The sequence below is a fragment of the Dunckerocampus dactyliophorus genome, chromosome 10 (genome assembly GCF_027744805.1).
Source record: "Dunckerocampus dactyliophorus isolate RoL2022-P2 chromosome 10, RoL_Ddac_1.1, whole genome shotgun sequence".
Classification (NCBI taxonomy): Eukaryota; Metazoa; Chordata; class Actinopteri; order Syngnathiformes; family Syngnathidae; genus Dunckerocampus; species Dunckerocampus dactyliophorus.
In genome coordinates, this window is record NC_072828.1 from 28,968,532 (window position 1) to 28,994,581 (window position 26,050).

A 26,050-nucleotide genomic window follows, 5' to 3' on the forward strand; every position below is an offset into this window, starting at 1 on the left:
GAAGCTCACAGCTAAACCCTCTGCATCAACTCATTTAGACGCCGAATTAGATGAGAGCCCATTCTCTCCGTTCATTCCGCTAAAGAACCGATGCACACAGACGAGCAGGTGAAACACATACGCATACATGCACGTGCCAATTTATCGATTTATCAATTATCGTGACGGGCCAGTTATGATACTCATTTTTATTGCAAATTTTGAAGGAGAGGGTGTTCAAGGAGCTGGGCCGAGTCGTATATACATAGGAACTAATGTTCCACAAGCCGACCAATCACAGCCTTTACGGTTGCATAGGTTAGATAGAGTCATGCATGGTACCCTACGGAGCAATGCTAAGAGCATTGTGTAATGCATATTCATATGCACTATATGATGATTTTCGGCCATGATATCAGGCTACAGTCGGGCTCTCCAGAGTCACCTTATCTGCTGCAGACAAGCCAGGATATTATGGTAAACTCAAGCACCCTGATGTCGTCTCTGTTCGATAAGAGCATAGAAACAAGGGGAAACACGCAGCATATCTCATTTATTCTCCTCATGCTCCGTAATTCAATTTCAATCTCCCTCTTGTGAAATGAGTGACTGTGCCACAGTCGAGGGACGTTAATTGGCACGAGTGTTAAAAAACAATGACATAGCATGGAGGGCGGTCATTGCGATTCTTGGGTAAAAATAGACTATTTCACGGCAGCGCTGCATTCTCGTGCTGCATCTGACAAATAATCAGTCTGACCTGCAGGTATCTGCCGTCCGCTTGTTGATGCAGGTCATCAAATGCACACAGAAAAATGATTGGGTCCAGTCACACATCGCTTATAACCCGAAAATTAGCAACACCCGGCATGCCTCTTTGCTGCAGGAGGTGTGCGCCTGCTCATTTGATGTATTTAATCAGGTGCAGCCCTTGTAATGGCAAAGGAATAAGATCAGGCCTGATTGGCCTTGATGGCATCTACGCTCCAGTTGCCTAGAAAAGCACCAGCTTTAATCAATCTGCAGGATGATTCTACACTGTGGCCTGCAGTGATTGGCGTTCTTTGAAAACACCATTAAAATGCAGGTGCGGGCTGCAACAAAACAGGGAGGGTACCATGATGAGAAAAGTATAGCGCACCGTGTTGACAAAAAAGGTCCACGTCGACAATATTCTGTAAAGTCCTGAACTAAGCCAGATGACTGTTATTACTATATCATTCATTTTAGCATTTTAGCTAGAGGAGACCCACCACTTCCATGAGGGCAGCTTTGTAAACAAACAGGCTTAAAACATCTACACATCTTAAAACCATGAGTGCCTTAACCTTAAAGACATGGGAGCTGTAAATTTGGCCATTTTGTTGTTCTTCGGCAAAAAGGCTAGCCTAGCATGATGATGCTGTTAAAATGAGAGTGGAATGTTAGCACTGTGGCTAGCATAGCTATGGTAGTGTTGCTAACGCTTGTGGCCTCCTGTTCCACTCCTTATTGTGACGCTGTTTGGCCTGCATCAGAACATTACAAAGGATGAGTTGGACGATGCTATGTAAAAATAATCTATAATTATAATCTACATAATTGTGATTACCTTTAATTGTGTCATTATTAATACATGTCATTATTATGTAATTACTTTAATTATATTTCAAGAACTCGGATCAGCCAGGAATGATCTTATTTCTTTTAAACTGTAGATTAGAAAACTTTAAGTAAAACGTTATCCACGGTCTACTACAGTTGCTGTTTGTTTCTGATAATATTAAAACTTTCAAAAAGAATCATATATTTTCTCTTTAATATTTCAACCACATGTTAGAAATATTGCATTATTTCACCTCATAACATTATGAGTTTATTCTCATATAATTGTAACGTAATTGTAACCTTTTTTCTCTCAATATTTTTACTTTAAAATGACAACTAATTTCTGCTGTTTTTTTTTTAATTTTCCGACTATTTAAACTTTATGCTTGGAAATTTTCTTCTTGAAATGATGCCATTATTCCAGCACTAATTTGATTTTATTCTCAAAACATATGATTTTTTCCAGAATCAAATTTTCCAAAAATGACAATATGATTCATTGTTTTGTCTGTCATAATATTATGGAATTTTTCCTCATAATATTACAATGTTATTCTCGTAAAATTCCGTCTTTTTCGGAAAATGTTTTACTTAATTCCTGCAACATTACTGATTTTTCCCTTTTTTTTGTCAATATTATTGATATTTGTGTTGATCCAACAACCTCTACCCGGTAGGGTTTTCTAAAACACTTTCAAACGGTCTAAATCCCAGCAGCAAGGCTAGATGTTGACTGACACATTTCCAATACACTACTATAGGAATTCCAAGGCTTATTTAAAATGAAACAAAGTAAAATTTGGGACATTTTAAAGGCAGGTAATTTTTATTTACGTATTTGAAACTGCTGTTGCACTGGATGTTGTTATTTTGGTGTACATGTGCAGGCATAGAGCAGTCCCTCCCGCTGTGTGCCGCCTGCTCCGTTGCCTAGGCAACAAAGGTAGCGCGTCGGGCTGCTCGATGGAAGGAAAGATGGAGGAGAATCCCGTGAAAGACGCTGAGATTGGTGTGTACAAATCAGCCTTGCTTGAGTCGCTCGTCGTTTTTGTTCCAAGCGGAAGGGCGTCCAAACGTTGCGAGTGTTTATTTCCCGTCTTGTTCCTTCATTTCAATGCTTTTGCGCTAGCACGCTAACCTCTTTTAGCTAGCAGGTGCATGCTTGTAAACAAGAGTGATGTCACCTGCTTGCCGTAAGCTAGTTTTGCTACAACCTACGTTCGCCGCACAAAGTGGAAGGAAATGCGGTGGAGGCGGAGACCGGAATCCATTATTAACAGTAGTAGGAGGTCTGTTGCTCGTCTGTCATTTCTAGTTAGCTAGTTAGCTGTTACCTAGATTAGCCTCGAGTGTCAACTGCTGTGTTGCTAGCCACATTCCATGACCTCCTCCTGGGAAAGACGAACACTTTTGAACCTTTCACAGTCCAGATTGACTGACACGCCTCTAATTTGCCTAATTAGGTGGTTACTTCGAGTCTCGGTTGTTTTCTGGAATTGTTCAAATTACTTTCGAACGTTTCCCCCATAATGCTGTTTGAAATTATGAGTTCAGGGTCATTAGGTAATGTTCTTAGCCCCTGGCGTCTAGACTCTAGGTTCCCAAAGTACAGTACCAATGCTAATAGGGGGTACGTGAATAAAAATGTAAAACAAAGGACACTTAACACACAAAATTACGAGTGCGCGTGAACGCCTCAAGGCGCAAGGAGAACGGAGAAGAACTGAGACACAGCACGACGTTGGAATTGGTCTGTGTGCATCATATGAACAAATAAGGACGTTTGACGATTATTTTGTACATTAAGAGTGTTTAATCTTGAACATTTTGTTTATATTGGTGTTCCAATCCCTGCACGGCGCAGCGGTAAAAAACCTGTCACGGTGAATGGGGATTCCCTCGAAAATTAGGCTTTATCGTTGGTTCTATGTATTTTTGTACATTGGATATCGCTTCATCAATGATTGCTAAACATTCCCCTTCAATTTGGTATCATTATCGTGGTGGACAAAAAACAATGAAGCTCACATTCAACCCATTCAAACGGAAGCATGCCACCATCAGACTGGAATAAAAGATACATAGGAGGATTACTTTTTTTTTTTTAATCAATGCTCATGTGAAGCTTTATCAAAATGTGACCAAGCAAAATACACGTTTCGCCCTACCAGTACTATAAAAATTAATTATCTTCAATATTAAGCATTTTCAAGCATAAAAATGGCTAAGCGAACGAAAATGAAAATATAATGCATTCAGAAGATGCATTCAAAGATGTGGGAGCATTCTACACTGGTCCCAAGGTGTGGGTAATATCACAGTGATGAGACAGTAGCCACCAGGAAGTACGCTGTAAAAGTACTCTCCCAATGCTAATATTTATGGGTAATATTATATTGGCTAGTAGATGTGTAAAGTTGACTATAGGGGTGTTATTTCATGTCTACGGGGTTCTAATAATGTTAAAATCCACATTTAGAAGGTGATAAACAGGTTTTCTATGCTCTAACTACGAAAATATTCCATGTATAAATGTTGGATCCCACTTTGTGGAAGTTCACTTATCACGGTCGGGGCTGGAACCGATTAACCGTGATAAACGAGGGATTTTTGTACTCCTTCCGATTTAATATTTTGCTTTTTTTATTTCTGACATCAACATTTTAACGTAGCGTATTTAATAAAGTGGTGATCATGTTTGCCCAGGCAGTGAAGCTGGCGGCGAGGAGGCCTTGGTAGGGAATGTCAACAAGCTCGCAGTCAGCCCGCCAGGCTACTCAGGATCTCCAAGAAAAGGACATCTGGTTTTTGACGCTTGCTTCGAGAGTGGTGAGTAACAAAGATGAAAAAATACAAATAAATATGCGTAGGAATATACAACACTGCAGCATCCCGTAGCGCTGAAGACGGCTGACAAACAGTTCCAGATACTGCTGCTGGTGGAGCGATCGTGACATGCTTACTTAATATATTTGACGGCGGTTCTCAAATGTTTGCCTCGATGAATTGGCTGCCTATTCAAACTTGCTCTGACAGTGAGGTCTTTATTTTGGATTTTAATTCTTTGCATGCATAAGCACAATTGTATTTGCTCAACCTTATGTCCTAGCCCACAAACTCTTTTCATTATCAGGGGTGTATTTATATGGCCTGACGCTGCCTGCAAGTACAGATCTCACGTAACCGGCTTTTTTTCCATTGTCCAAAGCTGGTAGTACTTGGTCATCCATTTGCGATGTCACATATGGATGATGCAAACCACTGCTGATCACTCATTGGTTGAGCAAATTCACATTCATTAATTTTTACGTTTGAGGATACTGCTGGAAATGACACACATATACACACATCATATTCTACGGACTATAAGTCGCACTTTTTTTCAGAATTTGTCTGGACCTGCGACTTATGCAGTACATCAAAATATATACAGCATATAATTTAACATGTGCTGCCTTTACGCAATGCAGAGTGGCTGCAGAAATTCATGAAGTTGAGCTTGTGACCCATTTAGACGCACAAATTGAATGATACAGAGCATACTGGATGTTTTTTGCTACATTATATTTTCTAATTCTGTGCGTCTGTAATTAATGTGCAGCTATAATTGTATAATATATGTGATTTGAGAAATGTGGTATTTTAGACATCACGCAAATTTTGTCTAGCTTAGAGATTGTAACTGTTGGGTCGGCCAATGACTAACTAAATACACACGTATGATTTTAATTCTGTTTGTTAATTCAGTCTGTTTTAATTCATTTTTAAATACAAAAATGACGTTTTGCAATACAAGTATGTCTGTTTGATACATTTCTACACACTGGGAAGTGTCTTCTCTGAGAATATTCTGACATTTATGATGATAGCTCGATCAAAAACACGGTACTACACGGAACGACTTAATGATTTTTTTTTTTTTGTCCGGAAAATATGGCACCTGTGTGCGTGATGGTGGTCACTCTCACAATCAGGCCCTACACCCGCCAGGGCCCGAACCCCGGTCCACCGATCCTCGCTAAACAAGAGTTGAGCAGCGCTAGCCGACGAGCAAAAACCCCAAGATGTCAGCTCGCCGTCCAGGGAGTGAGGTTTACCAACATACTTTGGCACGACCACAGCAACTGGCAACCGTTACATATGCTCCACTTTCTCCAGTTTGCGACAGTGGTTGATTTTCGGTGGTGAATTTTTGTACAGTGTACATGATGTTGCGTTCACATGCATTAGAATTCCTTTTTTTTTTTTTTTTACTTTTGCTCATTTCCGCAAATGACATGGTCATAGGAGCTGAGACATTGATTAATGGGCTTTGAGCTCCCACGCTGAGATCAGCTAACATACCAGTATGTCTGGCTCCGGATGCATCCCCTGAATGATTTATGGAATTGATATATTAATATCTCTCTGGTAAATGCATTATTAAAGTTAGAATGGGGGCGAGGACGATGTTTGCTTGCTGATATCAAATGAACAGGGTTTATAGTATCTCACAAAAGATAGTACACGCCTCATGTTTTAGAAAATATTACTACTGTATATCTTATCAACTTTGTATACTACACAAATAAAACGTCGACAAAACGAAGAGTAGTCTGTGAACGTTGTAGATTTAACATGAGTGAGCCTAAAGTGTTGATATTTAATTGGAGCATTATCCTTGTCTCCCACGTGGGCTTGACCAGAGCTGCAGTGGTTGTTACTGGAATCCAGTTCTGCTCCTCCATGATGACATTACTGGTGGAGCTGGTGGATGTTAGACATCGTGTGCTCCATCACCTGGCCACTCCATCACCTTCACCTTCCTCAGCAAGACACTTCTTGTCTTGGAGGTGTGTTTGGACTCCTTATTTTGTAGCAAAACTGCCATTTGACCCCGTTTCTGCTTCACATGGTCACAGCACAGGTTGGAATTAATATTACCCCTCAATGAACAGCAGCACGCTTGAGTAAGCAGCACTCAAGCGGCCCCAGATCATGACACTTCTACCACCATGCTTAACTGTCGGTCAGACACAGCTATCTTGCAACTCACTTGTTGGCAATTCATGTTTACCCAATGATCTGCAGCTCCCCCATTGCCGCCAGCACTCATGTATTCACATGACCGTGACACTACCACCACCGTGCTTGACGACAGGCAAGACACAATCATCTTGCTACTCACTTGTTTCCCCCAATTAACCACAGCTCTCCAGTGCCGGCAGCGCTCATACAGCCCCAAATAATGACACTACCACTGCCATGCTTGACTGTAGGCAAGACATCTTGCCAGTCAGTTGTTGGAATCCATGTTTCCCCCAATGAACCGCTACTCACCTATGCCGGCAGCACTCACACGGCCCCTCATACAGCACTCATACAGTGCTCATGCCTGACATACAGCACTCCTACAGTGGGCAAGACACAATTATCTTGCCATGCATTTGTTGGAATTCATGTTTCCTCCAATGAACTGCATGCAGCTCCTCCAGTGTTGGCAGCACTCATGCAGCCCCAGATCATGTCACTACCACCACCATGCTTGATTGCAGACAAGACACAATTGTCTTGCTGCTCACTTGTTGGAATGCACGTTTCCCCTCAACAAAACGCGGCTTCTCCAGTGCTGGCAGCACTCATGCAGACACATGACCACGACACTCTCACGACCATGCTTGACTGTTGGCAAGCCACAATTATCTTGCTACTCGTTGGAATTCACGTTTCCCCCAATGAACCACAGCTTCTCTAGTGCTGGCAGCACTCATGCGGACACATGACCATGACACTGCCACCACTATGCTGACTGTAGGCAATACAGAACGATCTTGCTACTAAGATGGGGCTTGATTTCATTTTCATTTAGTCTAAAAGTGCTCAGTGTCAAACGCTGTCTTGTGCTATTGTTGAACATTTGTGTGTTTCCGTCCATTTAATAGCCGTAGTGACGGTTCAATTTAGGATCTTTGACTGACCAAGCAGAACTGCACTTTTAGCTTGACCTGTGCTCACTCATTACAAGTCTCATTATATGTTATGGATTTCTTTGTAGGTACAGCTGAGACAGGCATTACTCGCTCCAAAAAAAGGAGCTTCTACAAGTAACCATATATGCATGAAATTGCCTTAAATTCCCCGTATGACGTCAATTTCTCTTGCCTTGGATTATATGCATGTTTTGATTGAAGCGATTTGTATGCTCTTACATTCAGAAAGGGGTAGTTGGCAAACACTAGCCCCTTCCTGCGGTTGGCAACCATGTGCATCATGTGTTCATTTCTTAAAGCATTTACTATTTTTGTGTAAGAAAATATTATCCAATGTTTAGATAGACACTCGTCGTGTAAGCTGTTTGCCAAAGGTATGAAACCCAATTTACATTTAGACGAGGCTAAATTCACACTGTTGTCAGCCATATGCACTGATGGACTCCTTATTTACATATAGTGGGTGTCTCAAACAACAGGTCACGCCAAAGTATGACATACTCTATCATTTGATGCATGCTTTCTGCAGCGGAACATGCAAATACAGATTGATATTTATAGCCTACTTAAGAAAATGCATAGTCACTATAGAGAATAAAGTTTGTAAATCTGCAAACACAAAGTCAGTGTCTATTCTTACGTTCACGAAGCAAAGATTCCTTAACCTGATATGAAAACCCTAATTATTTTTCGAGTGAAATCCAAATGACATTCTTATCTGGCCTTGTCACATTTGTTTCCTCCCACAATCAAACTGTTTACATTTTCGGCTAAGTCCCGGATTCTTTTGTGAAAGCCTCCTCACGATGTTGCTGACGAAAGTCCCATCTGTTTTAACAAAGGATGACACTGACAGAGCGGGGTTATTGTTTTCCTGCACCTCTGGACTTTGCAGATGTAATTAAACACTCACTGATTAGTCAGACTGCAGCCTGCTGTCACTGACTTCTTTGGTCAACGAAATTCCCCACGGGTGACAAATGTTTAACGGGGTCCATTGATAAGCACATCACAGACTCATCTGCTTTTGCAATCGATTTTGTCAATAGAATCGAACTTATGCGGTGGAATGGAGAACAGTCATGCACAGACTGGTGTTTCTTTATGCTGCAGTCCAATAAAGAGTGGAGGCCTTTTGAGACTCTCGAAATAGATGTGCTTGTCTAGGTTGCAAACTAATGTAATAACACTCTTTTAACTGAGAAAGTCAGGCAGAATTGTTGTGAACACATTTGCACCCAGAAGGTAATAGATTTTTCCTCCACCAAATGGAGTGAAAAAGCTACCTGTGCTAGCTACGCACAATCCTGCTGGTAGTTGACAGACAGAAAAGAGAGTTTTTTGTTTTTTTAAAAGTTATTATCATTTTAAACAGCTTAGTTTTGGAGTGGGGGTGGTTGTTGCTGCCAAGCACACAGCATGATGTGCATTAATATTTATGATGTACATGACAATCATCTGTCAGACGATGTACAGGATCTTGGAATCCACTCCCACAGCAACAGATTAAAAAAAACACTGCACTCCTAATCTCCCTTGTGTCAGTCGGCATCTAAAACATTCATATACAAATATATTTGAAAATATGAGCTTGTGCTGCCACATCAACACATCTCTGTAGGGTATACACTGCCAAACATGAACTGACACACATACTTTGACTCTACGTATTTGAATGTTCAGCCAACTATTTACAGTGTCTCTCAAAACTGGCTGCAGTCATCCCTCGCCACTTTTCGCTTCGAATTTTGTGTTTTCATTCCATCACGTTTTTTCCAAAATATATTAATTAATAAGTCATGCTGTTTTGTGCTTAAATAGGACCTATTATTAGTTTAAAAATAGCAAATGTTATGTACTTTTGCTTGATTTAAACATTTTCAACCATAAAAAGGGCTAAATGAACTCAAATCCAGATATAAGGCATTCAAAAGACGCGTTCAGAAATGGTGAAATGTTGTGTTCTACATTGGTCACTAATAGGTTCGCTGAGACACACAAGCACCAGAATTGATCACCTGCAGGTTTGAATTATCTCACAACAGGCACAATAAGATCGAACACGGACTATAATAACTATAAGGAATCCTACTTCGCAGAAATTCACTTATCACGGTTAGGTACGGAACCAGTTAACCGCGATAAACGAGGGACTACTGTACACTCCTGACATTTTTACTGCAGTTTACTGACGTACAATCTAGACGTACAATCCACTGAAAATTCAGCCATTGTTGTCTAAATAGCCGGCAACACGAGTGAGTAAGAAGATAATGACGGTGGTAGCGTAGTGGTGTGGGGCTGCATGAGTGCTGCCACCACTGGGTGAGTAGTTCATTCAGGTCAACTTGAATGCCAACATGTACAATCTGGCTAAAATTTTGCCCAGATTCTGAATAGGTACAAATTCAACGGTATTCAGTGCTTGGCAAATCAATAAATGAGCTAGCTGGACAAACTGATAGTCAGATGCTAATTGAAGGAAGGCAAATCCACAGGGGAACTGACCACTGAGCGGAGGAGCAGGTCAGGGGTGGTCAGAGGCTGGTAGGGGGGAGAATGCGGTCAAGCTTAACAGGCGATATTAATTTACGGCAGTGTCCAGCGAGTCAGGTTGGTTGAGTTTTTATTGATTAAAGAAGAAAAACATGTTTTTAAAGTCCTACCTGGTCCCCAAATACAGTACGTAGCTGGGGGAGACATGGACTTCCCTTCCTCACTTTGTAGAGCAGGGATTATCAGTCACACTTGTCCGAGGGTCCGATGCTATTGTAATTAATATTATATCCTACATTAAGATATTATCCATCCATCCATCCATCCATCCATTTTCTATACCGCTTATCCTCATTAGGGTCGCGGGGGTATGCTGGAGCCTCCTTAAGATATTATTATTTGATATATTACTGTCATATTTTTTTAGCCTTGTCAGTGTTAATTTGGGGGGTCAAATGATTAAAAATTCACAGTCGTAAGCACAGTACAGTATAAAGGCAGTGAGAACTTGAGACTCAAATGGGGACGTGTTAAATGAAGTCACACACGTAATTCATCCATCCATCCATCCATTTTCTATGCTGCTTCTCCTCATTAGGGTCACGGGGGTATGCTGGATGAGGTCTGACTTCGGGCGACAGGCGGGGTACACCCTGGGCTGGTCGCCAGCCAATGGCAGGGCACATATAGACAAACAACCATTGACACTCACATTCATACCTATGGACAATTTAGAGTCGCCGGTTAACCTAACATGCATGTTTTTGGAATGTGGGAGGAAACTGGAGTTCCCGGAGAAAACCCACACACGCACGGGGAGAACATGCAAACTCCACAAAGAAATGCCCAACGGAGATTGGAACCCAGGTCTTCCTGATCTCCTGACTATGACTGTGTGGCCAACACTGGACCACTAGACCACCGTACGTAATTCACTTCATATCAAACCTAATCTAACCGACAGTGGAACCTCGGTTAGCGTACACCCCGGTTAATGTATTTTTCAGTTTACATAGAAAATGTACGCAAAGTTGCGTACATTTCCCGGTTAGCGTCCAACATGTCGTGTCATTAATACACTGCTGAGTCCAACTGTGTTGGTAATGTACAGTATCTACGCATATCATGAAACGTCCCTGTTAGTCATTGTCCCCCGGCTTGGTCGCCCGTCTGTGACGTCATCACCGGTTGACTCTGTAGTTCTTTGCTAACTAACACGGTTACGCCACAAGTCTCCGATGCCTTGATGTGGCCCGCAGGCCGCCAGCTAATGTTGACTGTGTTAGAGAGAAGAAGCAATGGATGATACTCAGGATTGCACATTATTATTTATTTATTTTATTCATTAAAAAATAAAAACAAACTACATTTAGTTAGCTTCATTGAAGAAATAGTTTAATATATCAAGATGTGACTCTACTCCTCACTCCTGTTACCTTTTTTATTTTTCTTTCTGCCGGCTATATATATATATATTTTTTTTATAAAGCTCAGTGACCTTAAATTACTCGGACTCTTGAGGGCTTTCCAAACGAAGATCCATTCATCTGAATGTGAGGGCGTACTCCTGACATGTGATGTATTGAGAGGCACTCTTAGTCGCTCTGTCTCTCTTACATGTCCTTGGCAGCAACAGAGACGCTTCACTGCTCAGATCACTAAAATTCCTCTCTGCACTTTTTCTCTTTCTTTGAAGCCAAGGGAAATGTAGAAAGATACATTTGAGATAAAGTCGGGTTGTGGGGTAAGGCTGTTGCTTTTGATGGATGCTATTTATTGGTCATTTGTTTCTATGAGGTGTTTGGTCTTCATTGTGACATTGATTATTCTGTTTCTTTGGGAGTGGTATATCATGGGGGCTTAGTTGTCTTGCAGTACCTCACATCCCTCACATCCCTCACACTTTAGCAACATTTCAGCTTCAGAATGTCACAGTGCATGTTTCATCAATGAACCACAGCTCACCAGTGCTGGCAGGTTTCATGCTCTCCAGGACTGTGACGCTACCAATTTGGTTGACTGTAGGCAAGACACCATTATCTGAGTACTAGTGTTCCCAGCTATTTAGACAGTAATGGCTGTGTGTTGACTCATGTTCAAGCCATACATTCACTATTCTAAAGTATTTCCATAGTATTATTCCTTGAGAAGATGTACAGTAATGAAAATGGTTGCTGAAAAGTGCAGGGTGGATAATGGCATCAGGATAATAGCAAGGAAAGCAAAGTAAGCAAATGATCCAAGAATCCTGCCTGACATTTGGACCTTTTCTATTATGTCATGTCTAATCATCGACGAAACACATTTTCACAGTGGCAGTCAGAAGCCGGCTCTGCCAGAAAGTAGTACAAACAAGAACAGTGTTATGTACGTTAATTGTTGATGGCACCGATATGAGCAACGCAGGAGCCAACCAGAACCTCATCTTTGCAAAATGTCAGCAAATGCTAGCAGTCACATGTTTCAATGGACATTTCCAGTAGTCAAAGGTGGTGATTAATTATGATGTTTTTTGGCATTTAATGTGCAGCTGTAAAATGTTCTAAGGCTGCGTTCACACCGGAGGACAATTCTTTTCTCTCCTCAGTCGTCCCTCGTTTATAGCGTTTAAATGGTTTCAGACCCGACCATGATAAATTAAATTCTGCGATGTAACATTTATTGTTAATAAATGGAATATTTTTGTAGTGAAGGCATAGAAAACCTGTTTATGACTTTCTAAATACAGGTTTTAACATTATTAGAGCCCTGTAGACATGAAATAACACCACTGTAGTCACCATTGCACTCCCATTATTATTCATTATTCACCTTACACAAGCTAGCGAGCTAATTCAAATTTATTCCTTCTAAGAGGGAAGAAAGGGTTTCAAACGGAATGGGGACGAAGGACAAAGTATGTGACAAAGTAAGAAGCCAACAACTTACCACTTCCACAGGGAATTGGAGGAGAACCTTTTTTCACTCTGCATCCATGACTGGCTACGTACAGTAAAGTGCAAGGTAGGGTAATAAATACGGTACGTATCCGATGCTACTGCAGTCTACATCATCGAAAGGCAACAAACATCATGATTTGTCGTGTAAATAGATGGGCACAAAGACGAAGGAGCAGAAAACAGAAGCAGGAAAGATGCTTTGGAACTGATTAATGTATGGGGGAACCGGTTAGTTCAGGCCAAGATTGAGGGATCATACCGCAATGAGGCGGCATTTGGAGAAATTGCCATGTTTACTTTTGCAAACACACTGTGTGACTTCATGTTACAAGTCACATTTTGTTTGTAATGTGAACAACCACATAAAAAGATTGGGTTTTCACAAAAATCTGAATTGGGAAACATACCCTGCAGTGTGCATTCCCAGGTTTAGTGAGGATAGTACACATCAGACACAGTTTGGATGAGGAACACACACAGTTTTGTCTGGTAACCCGACATTTCCAATATGTCGTTTTCTGTTGTTCCTTACAGTTGTTTTCAATCTGACCTATTGGTTATTGGCTAGTGATTTCTTGCCTCTCTTGTTTCTCTTGCCACATCGGCCCCAAGTGTTCCTGAACTCATTACAGCGCAATCAGCCCCAGGCATTGAAGTGTGCACCCAGAGGGAGCAATAACTGTAAATAAACACTACTGCAGGCTCTCTGATAACATGTTAGCCAGATGATAACAGGCCTTCTAAGTAGGCCTGTTGACCTTCTTGTTGCCTTGGGCTTGCCAAGGACTCCTTAGGTCCCTACACTTTTATATGCGATTGGAGCTTCTTTTAAGGATGCTCTTAGTATGTAGTAGGAAAGGGAACAAGAGAGTGCAGAGCAAAATGCGAGGCTCTGGAAAAACTGGTTATAGAGCCTCTCTTCCATCCCTGTAGGTTTGAGTTAATTAACTTGTAAAATGATGCCATGAAGCGACTTAGTTAGTACAAACCCACAGCTAACCTACCGTTTTAAGCTTGCGAAACGAATGAACGAGGGCAGTTCCGCTCATATGAAGGCTTCATGTTTGACAGTAGCGGGCCTAGAGCTGTGGTGCTGAAGCACCATCTGGATGAGATTGATAACGCAATTAAACCATTACCAATGTGAGCGCATCACTATGACCCATTACTACACCGACCACTTCAGATGGATCACACCAGTCTTGCTGTAGGGTCTTCTGGAAGGAAGGGGGGGAAAAAATACAATTATAAAAGGCTAGCTTGAAAATTGCACTCTCTTCAGAATGTGAAGGCAGGTCTGTACATCATCAGATATGTGCGGCTTGCCTGCATATCTCACTGCTGTCCTCAGGCCCGGCTTTCTTCGTCTATATTGAAACGAGAAACTCACTGGAGCATGGATGGATTCATAGCAAAATGATATTTTTTTCTCCTTTTGTCCCCTCTTATTAAGCACCAGTATCTTGTTTTTGCTGTATATTATGATTGTTCTGGCATTCTCCGCATTTGCAAACTATTTCTCCTTTGCATTCAGTGCATCGCTATGCCGTAAAGCGCTACATCGCACGCAAGCTACCGGTCGATCGCGAAGGTAGCTTGGGTCTATCGCATGAACGTCACTGTGTAGATGTCATATGACATCAGTCAGCTGACATTAAGCTCCCCTCCCGATTCGCTGTTGCTCCCCCGCGGCTAAGATTAAGTGGTGAACAGATGTCTCAGGCTACACATGGATAATGCAATTTTCATCTTAATAAGAGGGAAGATGCCTACATCTATAACATTTGTTATAGATGTAGTCGCATCCTACATCCTACATCTATAACATTTGTTATAGATGTAGGATGTAGGATGCGTCCTGAACTCCACTATAGGAATATGTGTTTTCTCCACTCGGGTTTGTCAAACTATTATTTCGTGAGAGGAAAATTGTTATTTACTGTAATATGTTGGCTTGACTTCGGGTGCATTGTCTTTTGCGTAATCATTTTCATTTCTTGTATGTTGGTATTGTTTCATGGCAAATGCTAACTGGAAGTAATACATGAACTGTGTGTATAATGAACGCTACACATGTACACAACTATTGAGAAATGATGTGTAATTATCTTCATTACCACATTGAATTCAATTGTTAATTATTTGTGATTACTCTGATTACCTGTAAACATTGAAACTGTGACACTGCAATACTAATCATTTGTATTTAGTAGTTTCAAAGTTTACCGGTTAGATTTTATTACATGTTACATGTGTTATAGTGAGAGACCATGTCGACTTGTAAATTGGGGGGTGACCAGCGTTCCTGGACCAGACAGATCCACTGTATTGAATACTCTACGTGGCATGCAGGCCTGTGATTGCATGACAAAAATCCCCCAATTTGACCTTTTTGCCATTAAAAATATGCAATGTAATTGAGTATACCTGTTAGGTGGGTAGTTTGTAGAAACTTGGAAGGTGACCTCTCTAATCTCGCCTGCAGATGAAGTGATAAGGCATCAAGGGAGAAGGCAGGTTTTAAGAAATCATGAGGCTGGAGATTGATGTTGCCTTAGTGACAACTTGCCTTGCCTTGAGACGAGCAGGGTGAGAGAAAAAGAGACAGACAGAGCAAAAAAACGTTTAGCTGCAGGACTAAACTAAACCCCAACACTGAGGCTGCTGGCTGGAATCAATTCTGTCTTTATCAGCCCCCCTCGTCTGTGTCCAGGAGTCCTGCCCACACAGCAAAGGAGCTGAAGGGGGGAACGGATATGTTTTCCGATAATGAAATTGAACACAGCAAAAATGGGTTTAAAAAGGTGCCTGGCTCCAGTCCCTTAGCAGTACAGCACTCTTTTAATCTCAAGTCTATTAGCTTAGAAAGCTGCGGTCAACCTGGTGCTGCCTTGTGTGGGCCTATCCTTTTTTAGCTTGGTGCAAAACTTCTCAAATAATCAATTCTGATAAAAATGCATTCCGTGTGTATTTTCCAGTGATACACAGAACATATAAAAAGGCATGCGGACGTTAACAGCCCACTTGTGTGACCAATGGTGTGTTAAAATTCAGAACACGACAAGGCATGTCTGCTAAGGAGGTAACACTGTAACCACGCAGTCCATTTCATTTGGAAACAACTGCCTATTACCACTGTAATGGCTGGCTGTGCGAGGGACTTCCTCAGGCCTCGGGCAGGCGGGACTGCTGCCGTCGCTGCTGCTGCTGTGTGATGATCCATCTGCATGGCAGAAACCATCCATCCAGTAGATGGCTACAGGCTGCAGACCGGTCCATTGTGTGGGCTGAGCACTGTGACTGCTCCCTCTTGTACCTCCGTAATGGGATTACATTAGCCAGGTTCTTCTGCTCCCCCTTCAGATGAATTTCCTTCTCTTGCAGACACACTCCCGTGTTGTGTATGCCGCATATTTACTTGCTTGTAACTCCTGGTGACATTTTAAGTTTTGTTTCTTGTGATAAGTTTTGTGGGTGCACAGTGCAGATTTTGGTCAAATTAACTTAACAAATTAACATTAGTTTTTTGTGATGGGAGAATCTTTCTGAATGTTGTGAATTCCTGTTTTCGTGCCAGTTTTGTATTGAGGTATCATAGCTGATGTCATTGTGCCCTTCTTCCAACTGCAAACGAGTTGAAAATCAACACCGGCAAATGCGTTGAATTTTGTTCAAATTCTACAGGCATGTGCTTGTCAACCCCCTAAATGGGTGTACAGAGTTTCGTGGTGATTGGGCTAAACACCCTGAAGTCACAGTGGGCGTTTTGTTGAGCACTCTGGGGTTTAATAACTGTGGCAACACGTGGTGTATTTATCAGAAAAATGAAAGCGAGGAGTGCATGTTTTGACACATTTTCACCCTTTTGTGTGAAGGGGAAATTAGCAAATAGTCTAGGAAAAAAAAAAAAACACAGAATGTGCTGGTGTCCATTTTGTCCTATTTTTACTGTTTCCAGCCAAGTATTGTGTATTTTTGGGCACCACCAGGGTCAAGCTGCTCATTTAACATAATTTTAAAATGTGTAAATTTGCTAGTGTCCTCTCTCAAGGACAAATGCTTCTGTTTAACGTAGCCCGTCAAGACACCAATGAAGAAGATGATGAAGAGAAATGATACACAGGAGGAATGAACCTCGTGTTCTCAAGGACCAGACGTTGTGTCTGCTCTTCCCTTAACTTCACATTCACACTAATATAATCTGTCTTTAAAAAAAAAAATGAACCAAATGTATGGCCTGAGGATTTTTAGCTCTGTATGGCTTTTCACCAGAAGCTTGTCTTTTTTCTCCCCTCATTCTTGGTTATTTGTATTTCTCTAAAAGGGCAGCCACACAGAAAAGCAGTTGATGTTAGTATGGTACTAAATGACATGGCATTGATTTAAATGCTCAGGCCACCAAAGTGTTTGAATGTGGAGCTAGCGACCATAAAATTAAAACAGGGATCAATGGTGTGTCATATCCTTGCTGCTTCGCGGGCTGAACGTGTAATTCGGACTTCGAGGCTGCAGCCATCTCTCACGTCAAGCCCTCCGGCGTTGGGCTCAATAACCCAGCCACCCATGGCTGCTGTCTGTTACGACCCACGCTGAAGTGTGCACCATCTGAAACAGAATGATGTCCATTAGCAGCGTTTCTCCAATCTACTTGTGGCGGTGGTACGTTGGAGGGGAATGATGGGGATGTAATGGTGTGATTGTTCAGTTTGCATAATTGGCCATGATGCGCTTGCAAAAAGCGAGCAAAAACATGAAAAGTAGCAGGTGCTGCTGTGGAAGAAGCCACAGCAGCACTCGTTGAGAAGAGCGCTACGTGCTTAATGTCAGCGTCGCCAAAAGACTCTTCCGTAAATTTGTCACAAGTCTGTTTTTGGAAGAAGAGTGTCTCGAGAGGGGTCTGATTGCTCGCGAAATATAGCGATAATGTCGCTAAGTTGGCAACACCATTCCCTCCTGCTCGGTCTTCTTATTGTCTGGCCAACCTGGTTCATCGTAATGTGTTTATGAGTGAGGGTGAACAGGTGGCACCAAATAAATGAATGTATGGGAAACCCTTCAGATTCAATCACAGTGAATGAGGTGAGTGGAGAGTGATTGAGGTTGTAGATGTTTCGATTAGTTATTAATGCTAGAGTATTAGTAGTTGAGTGAGCTGCGTTAAAATATGGAGCCCTGTTGCAAGTGCTGCACCTGCGCTATCAAATTGCTCTGTTTTAAAAATGGATTTTCATCCAGCAGAAGTGTGGTTTATTTAAGTTTGTTCTCTTTTCTGTTTTGTACAATTTCCTTCAAATGGTTTTACGTATTCCAACACGGTATTAGTCATCACAAGTATGACAAATGCATCTTCATTATTGACTCGTATGAAGACGTCGGTAGGGAGGATGATGTCCAGTGGCCATGACTGACACCATACTCAGTGCGCTTACCGGTCTTTTTGTTGTGAATTGCTCTGAAAAATGATCGATGCGATGACACAGCCGCTGCAGCCAAAAAAAAGTTTGGCTTGATAACCAGCCAATACCTTGCCTCCCTGACATACTGTAGTAACCAGGCAATGTGCGGAATAAACAGGGAATAAGGGAAATTTACTCAAATACTCCTTTTCCAAAACCATTTTTGAAAAAAAATAGTAATAAAATATTTCTGGAGACAAAATTAAAGCCAAGAATAATCTTTCTATAAATCTTTTGTTAGAATTGCCATCGTAGCTTCTTCTCTGCTTCTCTGTGTGCTTATCTCTCCATGTTAGTGGTGTACGTAAGTGACAGGAAGATAAGCTCTGAAGTAGTTTCAGACTTTTCTAGGGAGTCTTATATTTGGATGCTATTCTACCACGAAGGGACATGCTGTATCTTTCAGTGGTCAGTGCCCTTTTCTCAATAGTGTAATGTTCCCTTTTATTTTTGTACAACTTGACTGGGGAAAAGCTTTTGATGAATGCATTTAAAAAGTGCATTACTTTTTATATTTCAGCATCCAATCCATGCTGCCACTCCCTGGTTTGTCAAAGGAGCTACAGAGTGCGATGTTTTCCCGGCCTGTGTGCTGGGATCAGACACCAATCACTTACCATTAGTGCTTCCTGTGGAAGCAGAAAGTGGTTCAGCTTCAAGTGTGAAAATGGCTCACCCATTGGTTGTTGCAGGTCTCTTACATTTGCAGTCATTGTTATTTGTTGTTAGGAAAAATATGTTTCTTCACAAAGACATGAAACAATGATCGCACTTCTGTGGGTACCCTCGTTTGAGCAGAATGTGTGATGCAAGCTGACGAGTGGATTAGCTCTGTCCTGTGGCAGCCGGAGCGAGATATTCTCTGACACCGCGGCGCGTAGCCCATCTGTCTATAATCTGATGCATTTGTGTTCATCGACGTGCGCTGCAGCTACCTGCTAACCTTGTGAAGCAGGAGTGTACTGTATGTTTATAATCTCCAAAATCCATACCGCCAGGCTTCAAACTGATAAGCTTCTGGTCGATTTGAACATTTCGACAAGAGAAAGTGGCAGTTATTACTTCTGCAAACCATGAAAGGTGTCAAGTTTGAGGTTATTTTTTGATTGGCCTTGGTCGGGTTGCTGATTAGTTTGCTGGTTATTTGGTATATTTGCAGGATTATGCAAAAACTGCATACTAATATCCACTAAACGAGCCATTAAACCCATCACATTTTGTTGTAGACTATTCTGTTTCTCCTAGTTAGATTTGTGCAGTGCAGATTTGTTACCTGCCACCGGTTCCTTTCAAATCTCTCTGTCTCTGCCACAGACAGTATGTGTCCATGCCCATATATAAATCAAAAGACTCAGACAAGGCTGCTATTTAGAATGTCTGTCATGTAGCCATCTACCACCATCATCATCTTATAGACAGCTATGAGAATTGGAAGCGGGGAAATCGTTCCCTTTGGACTAATTATACTCGCCTTCATCATCTGGCTTTTTTGTGTGTGTGGCTAGTATGTAATTTGTCAGATATGGATGGCTGAAGCCTTTTGTGTCTATTGGTCTTAGACGTGCTCAACTGCCCACAGTGGGAATGATTTTGGTGCGAGAAACTTGTCAATGAGCCTCCATCCAGTAAACAAAGCACATACTGTTCGCCCATCTTTGTGGCCGATTTTTATTTCCATGCTGTGCTAAATATGCTGTATGTTCATGTGATTGTTGTTAGCAACTGAGACGTTGTTCAGTGGAAAGTTAACGGTTTATACCACGTATCCACGACTCCTATCTCGCTCTGAATCACATCTCCACATTTGGTGAGTCTCGACGTGAGTAATATGTCGACTGACAACGGCGACAACAGGCAGCCAATGCCGGTGCTATCAATGCCCAACTTTTAGCAACACAAGACACGTGTGTGGTTTCAACACATCGAAGCCCAGTTCCGACTGCGTATTGGCCGTGCTGGACCTCCACTCTCTTTCTTAGCTCAGGAACTGTGTGACACACAATTTTAGTGGTTTTGAGACCATGGCTTTTTTATACCATGGTATACCTTGAAACCAGTAACCAGCACATGCCTCGTACACATTAAAACATATTCTGTCCTGCTCGCATAAACTCTTTCGCTACTTCGACAGGGAACCTTGGCCGTGTTGACTACATCAGCGAATTCGAGTTTGACCTCTTCATCCGGCCCGACACCTGCAACCCTCGATTCCGAGTCTGGTTCAACTTCACAGTGGAGAACGTCCGAGAGACACAGGTGAGTTTCGTTTATGTGGATGGCACAGACGTGATGCACACATTTAATAACTCAAGAATTACGGACAATAATGACCTTTTATTATAAGTCCATACTGTATTGACCCGAATATAAGACAACAACCATTCTTTTTCAAGATTTTAGGGAAAAAGAAAATTAATTAAAGACAGTCAAACTATATTACATTCATCGTATTTTGTTAATCACATTTCTTTGCTGCTCAACACTTAATTGATCACCATAAAAATGTGTGTTTGCATGTATACATCTCTAGACCCTGAATTTCTGTCTTTTTGTAAGGGAAAAAAAAGTCCTAATACTAATAATATGGGTAAATACGGCATTTTTGTTCAAAATAAATATGTGTTAAATGCTTCTTTTGCCAATAGTGTAGAAATAGTTGTTGTCATCATAGACTATGTACTGATGCAAAATGGGGTGGACTACTTGGTTGCAACCAACAGAGATGCTGTTGATTCAGTTTCAACTAGTTTGTAGCCTATTGAAAAACAACATGACATCAGCAATGTGAAGTTGAGCTACGTACACAAAGACCTCAGCTTGGGGACGACTCCTACGGGGCAGCATTATTCTGCTCAAACAGCACCTTCATCAAAACAGTAGTTCGGAACATTCATAGGGACAAAACAGATGATTGATGAATTGATTTATTGTTGATTGTTGTCATTGTTGTTGCAAAAACATGGGCAAAATTTGGGGATCCATACGTGGTGAGTACCGCCTCAGTCCGGGTTCGGGAGCACGCAGACACGACGTAGCACTTTTAGTGTAGGAGGTACTTTTGCTTTGTGCGGGCCGCGTCGGGCTACGGATGACATGTGACGTGCGTGCCCTCTGCAGCCGGTGAGTGTGCCACTTCCCCAGCCCGGCTGTCCAATGATGGCGCAGAGCTCACGTGGACCGTGCCGAGTTAGCGCGTGCTCCCCGCTTGCAACGCCTGTTGTGCGCACTGATTCCTGCAGTAGGGCCAAGCTGACGGACGAGTGCCGGCATTTTGTGTCCAGGACGCCGAGGACACAGAAGAGGAGGGCGGCTGCATCCTGCGGCTCTGAGGGCAGCGGATGCGGCCGGAGGGGCCCGGCAGAGGCGGGCCGTGGAATATAAGAGGAGGAACCAATACGAGTCAGATGGTGCTACTGTATGTGCGCTGCCACTTGAAGCTGAACCTTGCAGCATCAGAACCCGGAGTCTCTGCGGTGGAGCGGGCGGCATTTTGAGACAGCAGCTGCAGGGACAGCTGGAGAACCTCAGAAGGTCGGAAAACGTCACGTTCATCGCACCTTCATGCACTTACAACATGCGAGTGAGTGAGTAAGAGCACCGTACGTGAGCAGCACGTGTAAGTACGGCCTCCGCACGATAACGTGGCAATCGCACGGATGTCGTACGTCGTAAGCACGTACAAGTTACTTACCATGTGCACAACGTACGATGCACGGCATGGCGTGCGGGCCTCATACGTCCACCTTGCGCAACCGTGCAAATGACGTGCTCCCTCCCTGCTCTTGCCACTCCCTCCCCACGTTTTCAGAAAAACGTGGCGGCCGTGGCCTCCCCAAAAAACCTACGGACTAAAAATGCCCATGGTGGGTTGTGACAGAGGCTTAAGTGAATACTTTCATTTTGTTGTTGTTTTTTCAAACTTCTTTTGGTGTCACGAGCAATGTAAGTAGTGTCACTGTATTTGCAAAGACCCACATTACATTCTGTCATCCTGAGTCATTTCAGGTAAATGCAGTTTAATCTCATTATGTTCAATTATCTAAATCAAATGAAAATAGTCTTGAATTAAGCCCTGTTAAAAGCCACTTTTGTGCTGCAGTATGTTTGGTGAATCATTGTTGGTAACCACATCAATAACATTATCTCCCACAAGCTGCATCAGTTTAATGAAACTTAATTTAATATTGATTGTACCAACTGTCAAATTAGACCCCCTTTTTCTGTACAAAGCAATTTTTTTTCTTGTCAAGTTTTTTCTTGAGCTTCTTTTTCCTGCATCAGTTCTTGTCACAGTCTCCCGGGGTGTTTCTGCCACTGGCAAACGGCGAGTTTTGTGATTGGCAGCCAGAGGTGGTCACATGGCACAGAGATACACTGGATGTGATGACAGTTAACATAGCTCGGGGAGGGGGGAGTTCATGGGTTGTGCTATTTAAATATGACTTTGTTGGATAAGAATAAGGTAAAGCTGAAAACATTGGCAATACAGTTTTGTGGTATCACTTTGCATGAATAAGCTCATCAGGCTTAGATAAGAAGCAAACAACAGAAGAGACAATGCAAAGGAGCAGTGCAAACAGAGAAAGCAGCGAGTGAGTGAGATGCAAGCAACATCAAATCAAATAGATTGGGATACAGAAAAAAAAAGAAGGTGAAATAAGGATGAATCCCCAGCATGCTGTTGTGGCTGTCTTCCTGTGGAGTGTCCAACACGCCCTATCTGAGGCTATCAGGCCTATCAGCCCATCTCCCCGCAGTGCTGTAGTCAGCACTAATCACATTTTATGGCTCTGAGATGAATGGGAGGCCTCGACTTGGCGCTGAATCGATCCCAGGGCTAGATAGGCCAGCACCGGCAGCCTGTAGCCTCGGCCAACAGGATATTTGCTGCTGTGGCAAAATGACAGAAAGTGTGTGGGAGAGACTGCTAGAAAGGCGCCAGTGAGGGGAGGGGAAGGCGTGTTAATATGAAGAATGTCATGTGCATCGTCTCGCAATCAATTGCCTGCTCACACCTGACAAGAACATCTGTTTCTGGGAACCTTATGTGCCTGTCTTAGAAATATCTTTCTTATCTATCCATTGTCCCCTTATCCAAAGAAATCCAGGTGTGAAATGAATCTTTTCCAGTGGAAGTCTGCAAAGGTGTATGTTGAATACAATGCAACCTTGGTTAGTATCATTAATCTGTTCCAGAAGGTCCGACTCCAACCCAAACGTACTCTAACCAAATCAGTTGTACCCATAAAAAATGTAAATCAAGTCAATCATTTCCAGAAAACCAGAAATGTTAACACAAAACATGTTTTTATAGGTTTTTCAATGAGAATTTTACATGCAGAAATCAATTCAAAATACTCTACGTATGAAAACATATACTGTACATGATGAATCAAAGGAACAAATGAAGAATTAAGGGGACTTTTTACCTTCATCAAAGACGTGGTTGTTGACAACACAGACACCACCTTCCTGTTTTGCCATGAGTTATTTCTTGAATTCAGTCTTGTTTCTTGTTGTGGAAGATTCCCGTTAGCACTGGTGGAGACAAGAAATAATCTGCTCAACCACAGATCTGTGTTTTTTGCAAAAGGGGAAGACAGTTGAAACAGACAGTTGAGAGTCTGCGGCAAGTAGAGTCCCTTGATAAATAGAGTTACGACATGACGAGTCGAAAAAATACGGTCACGTGACTTGTGGAGCCATCTTGGGGCCAAATTCGCGTTTGCGTTCGCCTTTATACAACAGAATACAACAGTATTCTTGGCTGTATTGTTGTTTATTCATCAAAAATGCCGGGTTGTTGTGCATTTGGATGCACAAATAGACACGACAAGAGTTTCAAGCTGTACAGATTCCCTTCAGATATCAATAGATGGACAATTTGGGAGAATAAAATCAACCGTTTGGGCTGGAAGCCGAACTCGTCTTCAAATCTGTGCGAGGTAGGTCAATTGAGAGTGTTCGGTCCCGTGTGTTGTATTTGGTGTTGTGAATTTCTGTTTAATGTGAATGATCCTTGTGTAAATCACCTCTGGTTGCAAATAAAGCAATCCATGGTCTCGAGCAAACTTACCATGGCAACGCTTTGTTCGACAAACAAACAAAAAAAACATGTCTTGCACATCTTCATGTCAATGTCCTCATTTACCCTAAGTTTCATGTAAAATGCTTCAAAACTGTAGAAGGAATTCGCAATGTTAGATCTGAAGTGCAATAATGAAAAAAAATATATAAAAATTCTATTATACTGTTTATAATCTGGCCCAATTTTAGATTTATTTTGATCTGTATGGTTGGGGAACCTCATTTTGTGCACTTAAACTAAACTGCAGTTATTTTATGGATATTACATTGAATACCTAATATTCTTTATACCACTTTTTACATGCATTGTCGTACTGTACACGCTTGAATTGGCCCCAACATGGCGACGTAATCTTAGTTGTCGTAACTCTCTCTATCAAGGGACTCTAGCGGCAAGTGCCCCCCCCACCCCCACCCACCCGGAAAGACAAGAGACAAGCATAGCGTAATGGAAACACCGTTGGTAAACTTCTTTTGGAGACAGAAGTGCTCAAGCCACGAGCAAATAGTCACAAGAAAGCATAGTTTGCTCTGCTAGCAAATCAGTCCGAAATGAATGCATATTAGCAGAAATACTGTATGTGCTCGGATCATCAGTTGACCTAATGCTAAAATATAAGATTTCCATCACATTCTCATCTCAAGTCTCTGCTTTTCTTATTGATCGCGGCTGCAAAATATCCCCAAATGCACTGTATCCTTCCACGAAATTGAGTGCCCAAAAAGGCAAAGTTGCAATTGCCAGCTTTTTGATAAAGAAGGTGAGAAACACTATTTATTTAGATCTCGCCAGGATGTACGAGAAGTCTGCATCAACAATAACAATTCCATCCAGTTTGTATTATTTAGCATTGTTTTCTGCATGTAAAACCTAAATAATTTTTTATAAAATGTAATTTTTGTAACAGGTTCATTAGATGAACGTGATTTCCTATGGGAAAAAATATTGGTTTTCCTTACGTTTGGGTTGGAGTCGGACCTTCTGGAACAGATTCATGACACAAATTGAGGTACCACTGTCATCTTCTTTTCCTTTCGGCTTTTGCCTTCAGGGGTTGCCACAGCGAATCAATTGCCTCCATCTAACCCTGTCTTCTGCATCCTCTTCTCTCACACCAACTACCTTCATGTCCTCTTTCACTACATCCATAAACCTCCTCTTTGGTCTTCCTCTAGGCCTCCTGCCTGGCAGTTCACAACTCAAAATTGAGGTACCACTGTATGAGATGGAAACCAAAATCACCAGAATTCACAAAGATACTTAGTTAAAATCCTAATATCTGCTTGATATGAGTGCAAAAATACAGCGTGATAGACGGAATGTGTTAAACGGCTACATGCAGTAGTGTGAGAAGATGCTGCTCTATGGAGATATCAGCCGGTTCCAGGGGAGAACCAGGCTGGTGGAGTGTTTCATCCAGCTAAGCCTTGCTAACTCTCAGCCTGAGCCAGGGGAATGGGGAACAGTAAAAGCCCGTGATATTGGAAGTGAGATGGCTATTTTGAAGGAATGTAAGCTGGTGAAACAGATTTGGTC

At 42.0% G+C, this 26,050-nt stretch overlaps 1 protein-coding gene across 3 annotated transcripts in view; it reads left to right on the plus strand.

The window, feature by feature from the left end:
* Positions 1 to 2,501: 2,501 nt before the first annotated feature.
* The window catches only part of LOC129188499 (cytosolic carboxypeptidase 6-like), a 371,608-nt gene continuing 348,059 nt past the window's right edge, over positions 2,502 to 26,050 (plus strand). For 2 of the 3 annotated variants that reach the window (XM_054789109.1, XM_054789107.1), the window contains exons 1-3: positions 2,502 to 2,575; positions 4,273 to 4,395; positions 20,558 to 20,682. In XM_054789109.1, coding sequence (XP_054645084.1) covers positions 2,530 to 2,575; positions 4,273 to 4,395; positions 20,558 to 20,682 — 294 coding nt within the window. In that variant the 5' untranslated portion in view covers positions 2,502 to 2,529. Of the gene's footprint in view, positions 2,576 to 4,272; positions 4,396 to 20,557; positions 20,683 to 21,767; positions 21,958 to 26,050 lie in introns of those variants that run through there. The other variant, XM_054789108.1, reaches the window with a different exon arrangement.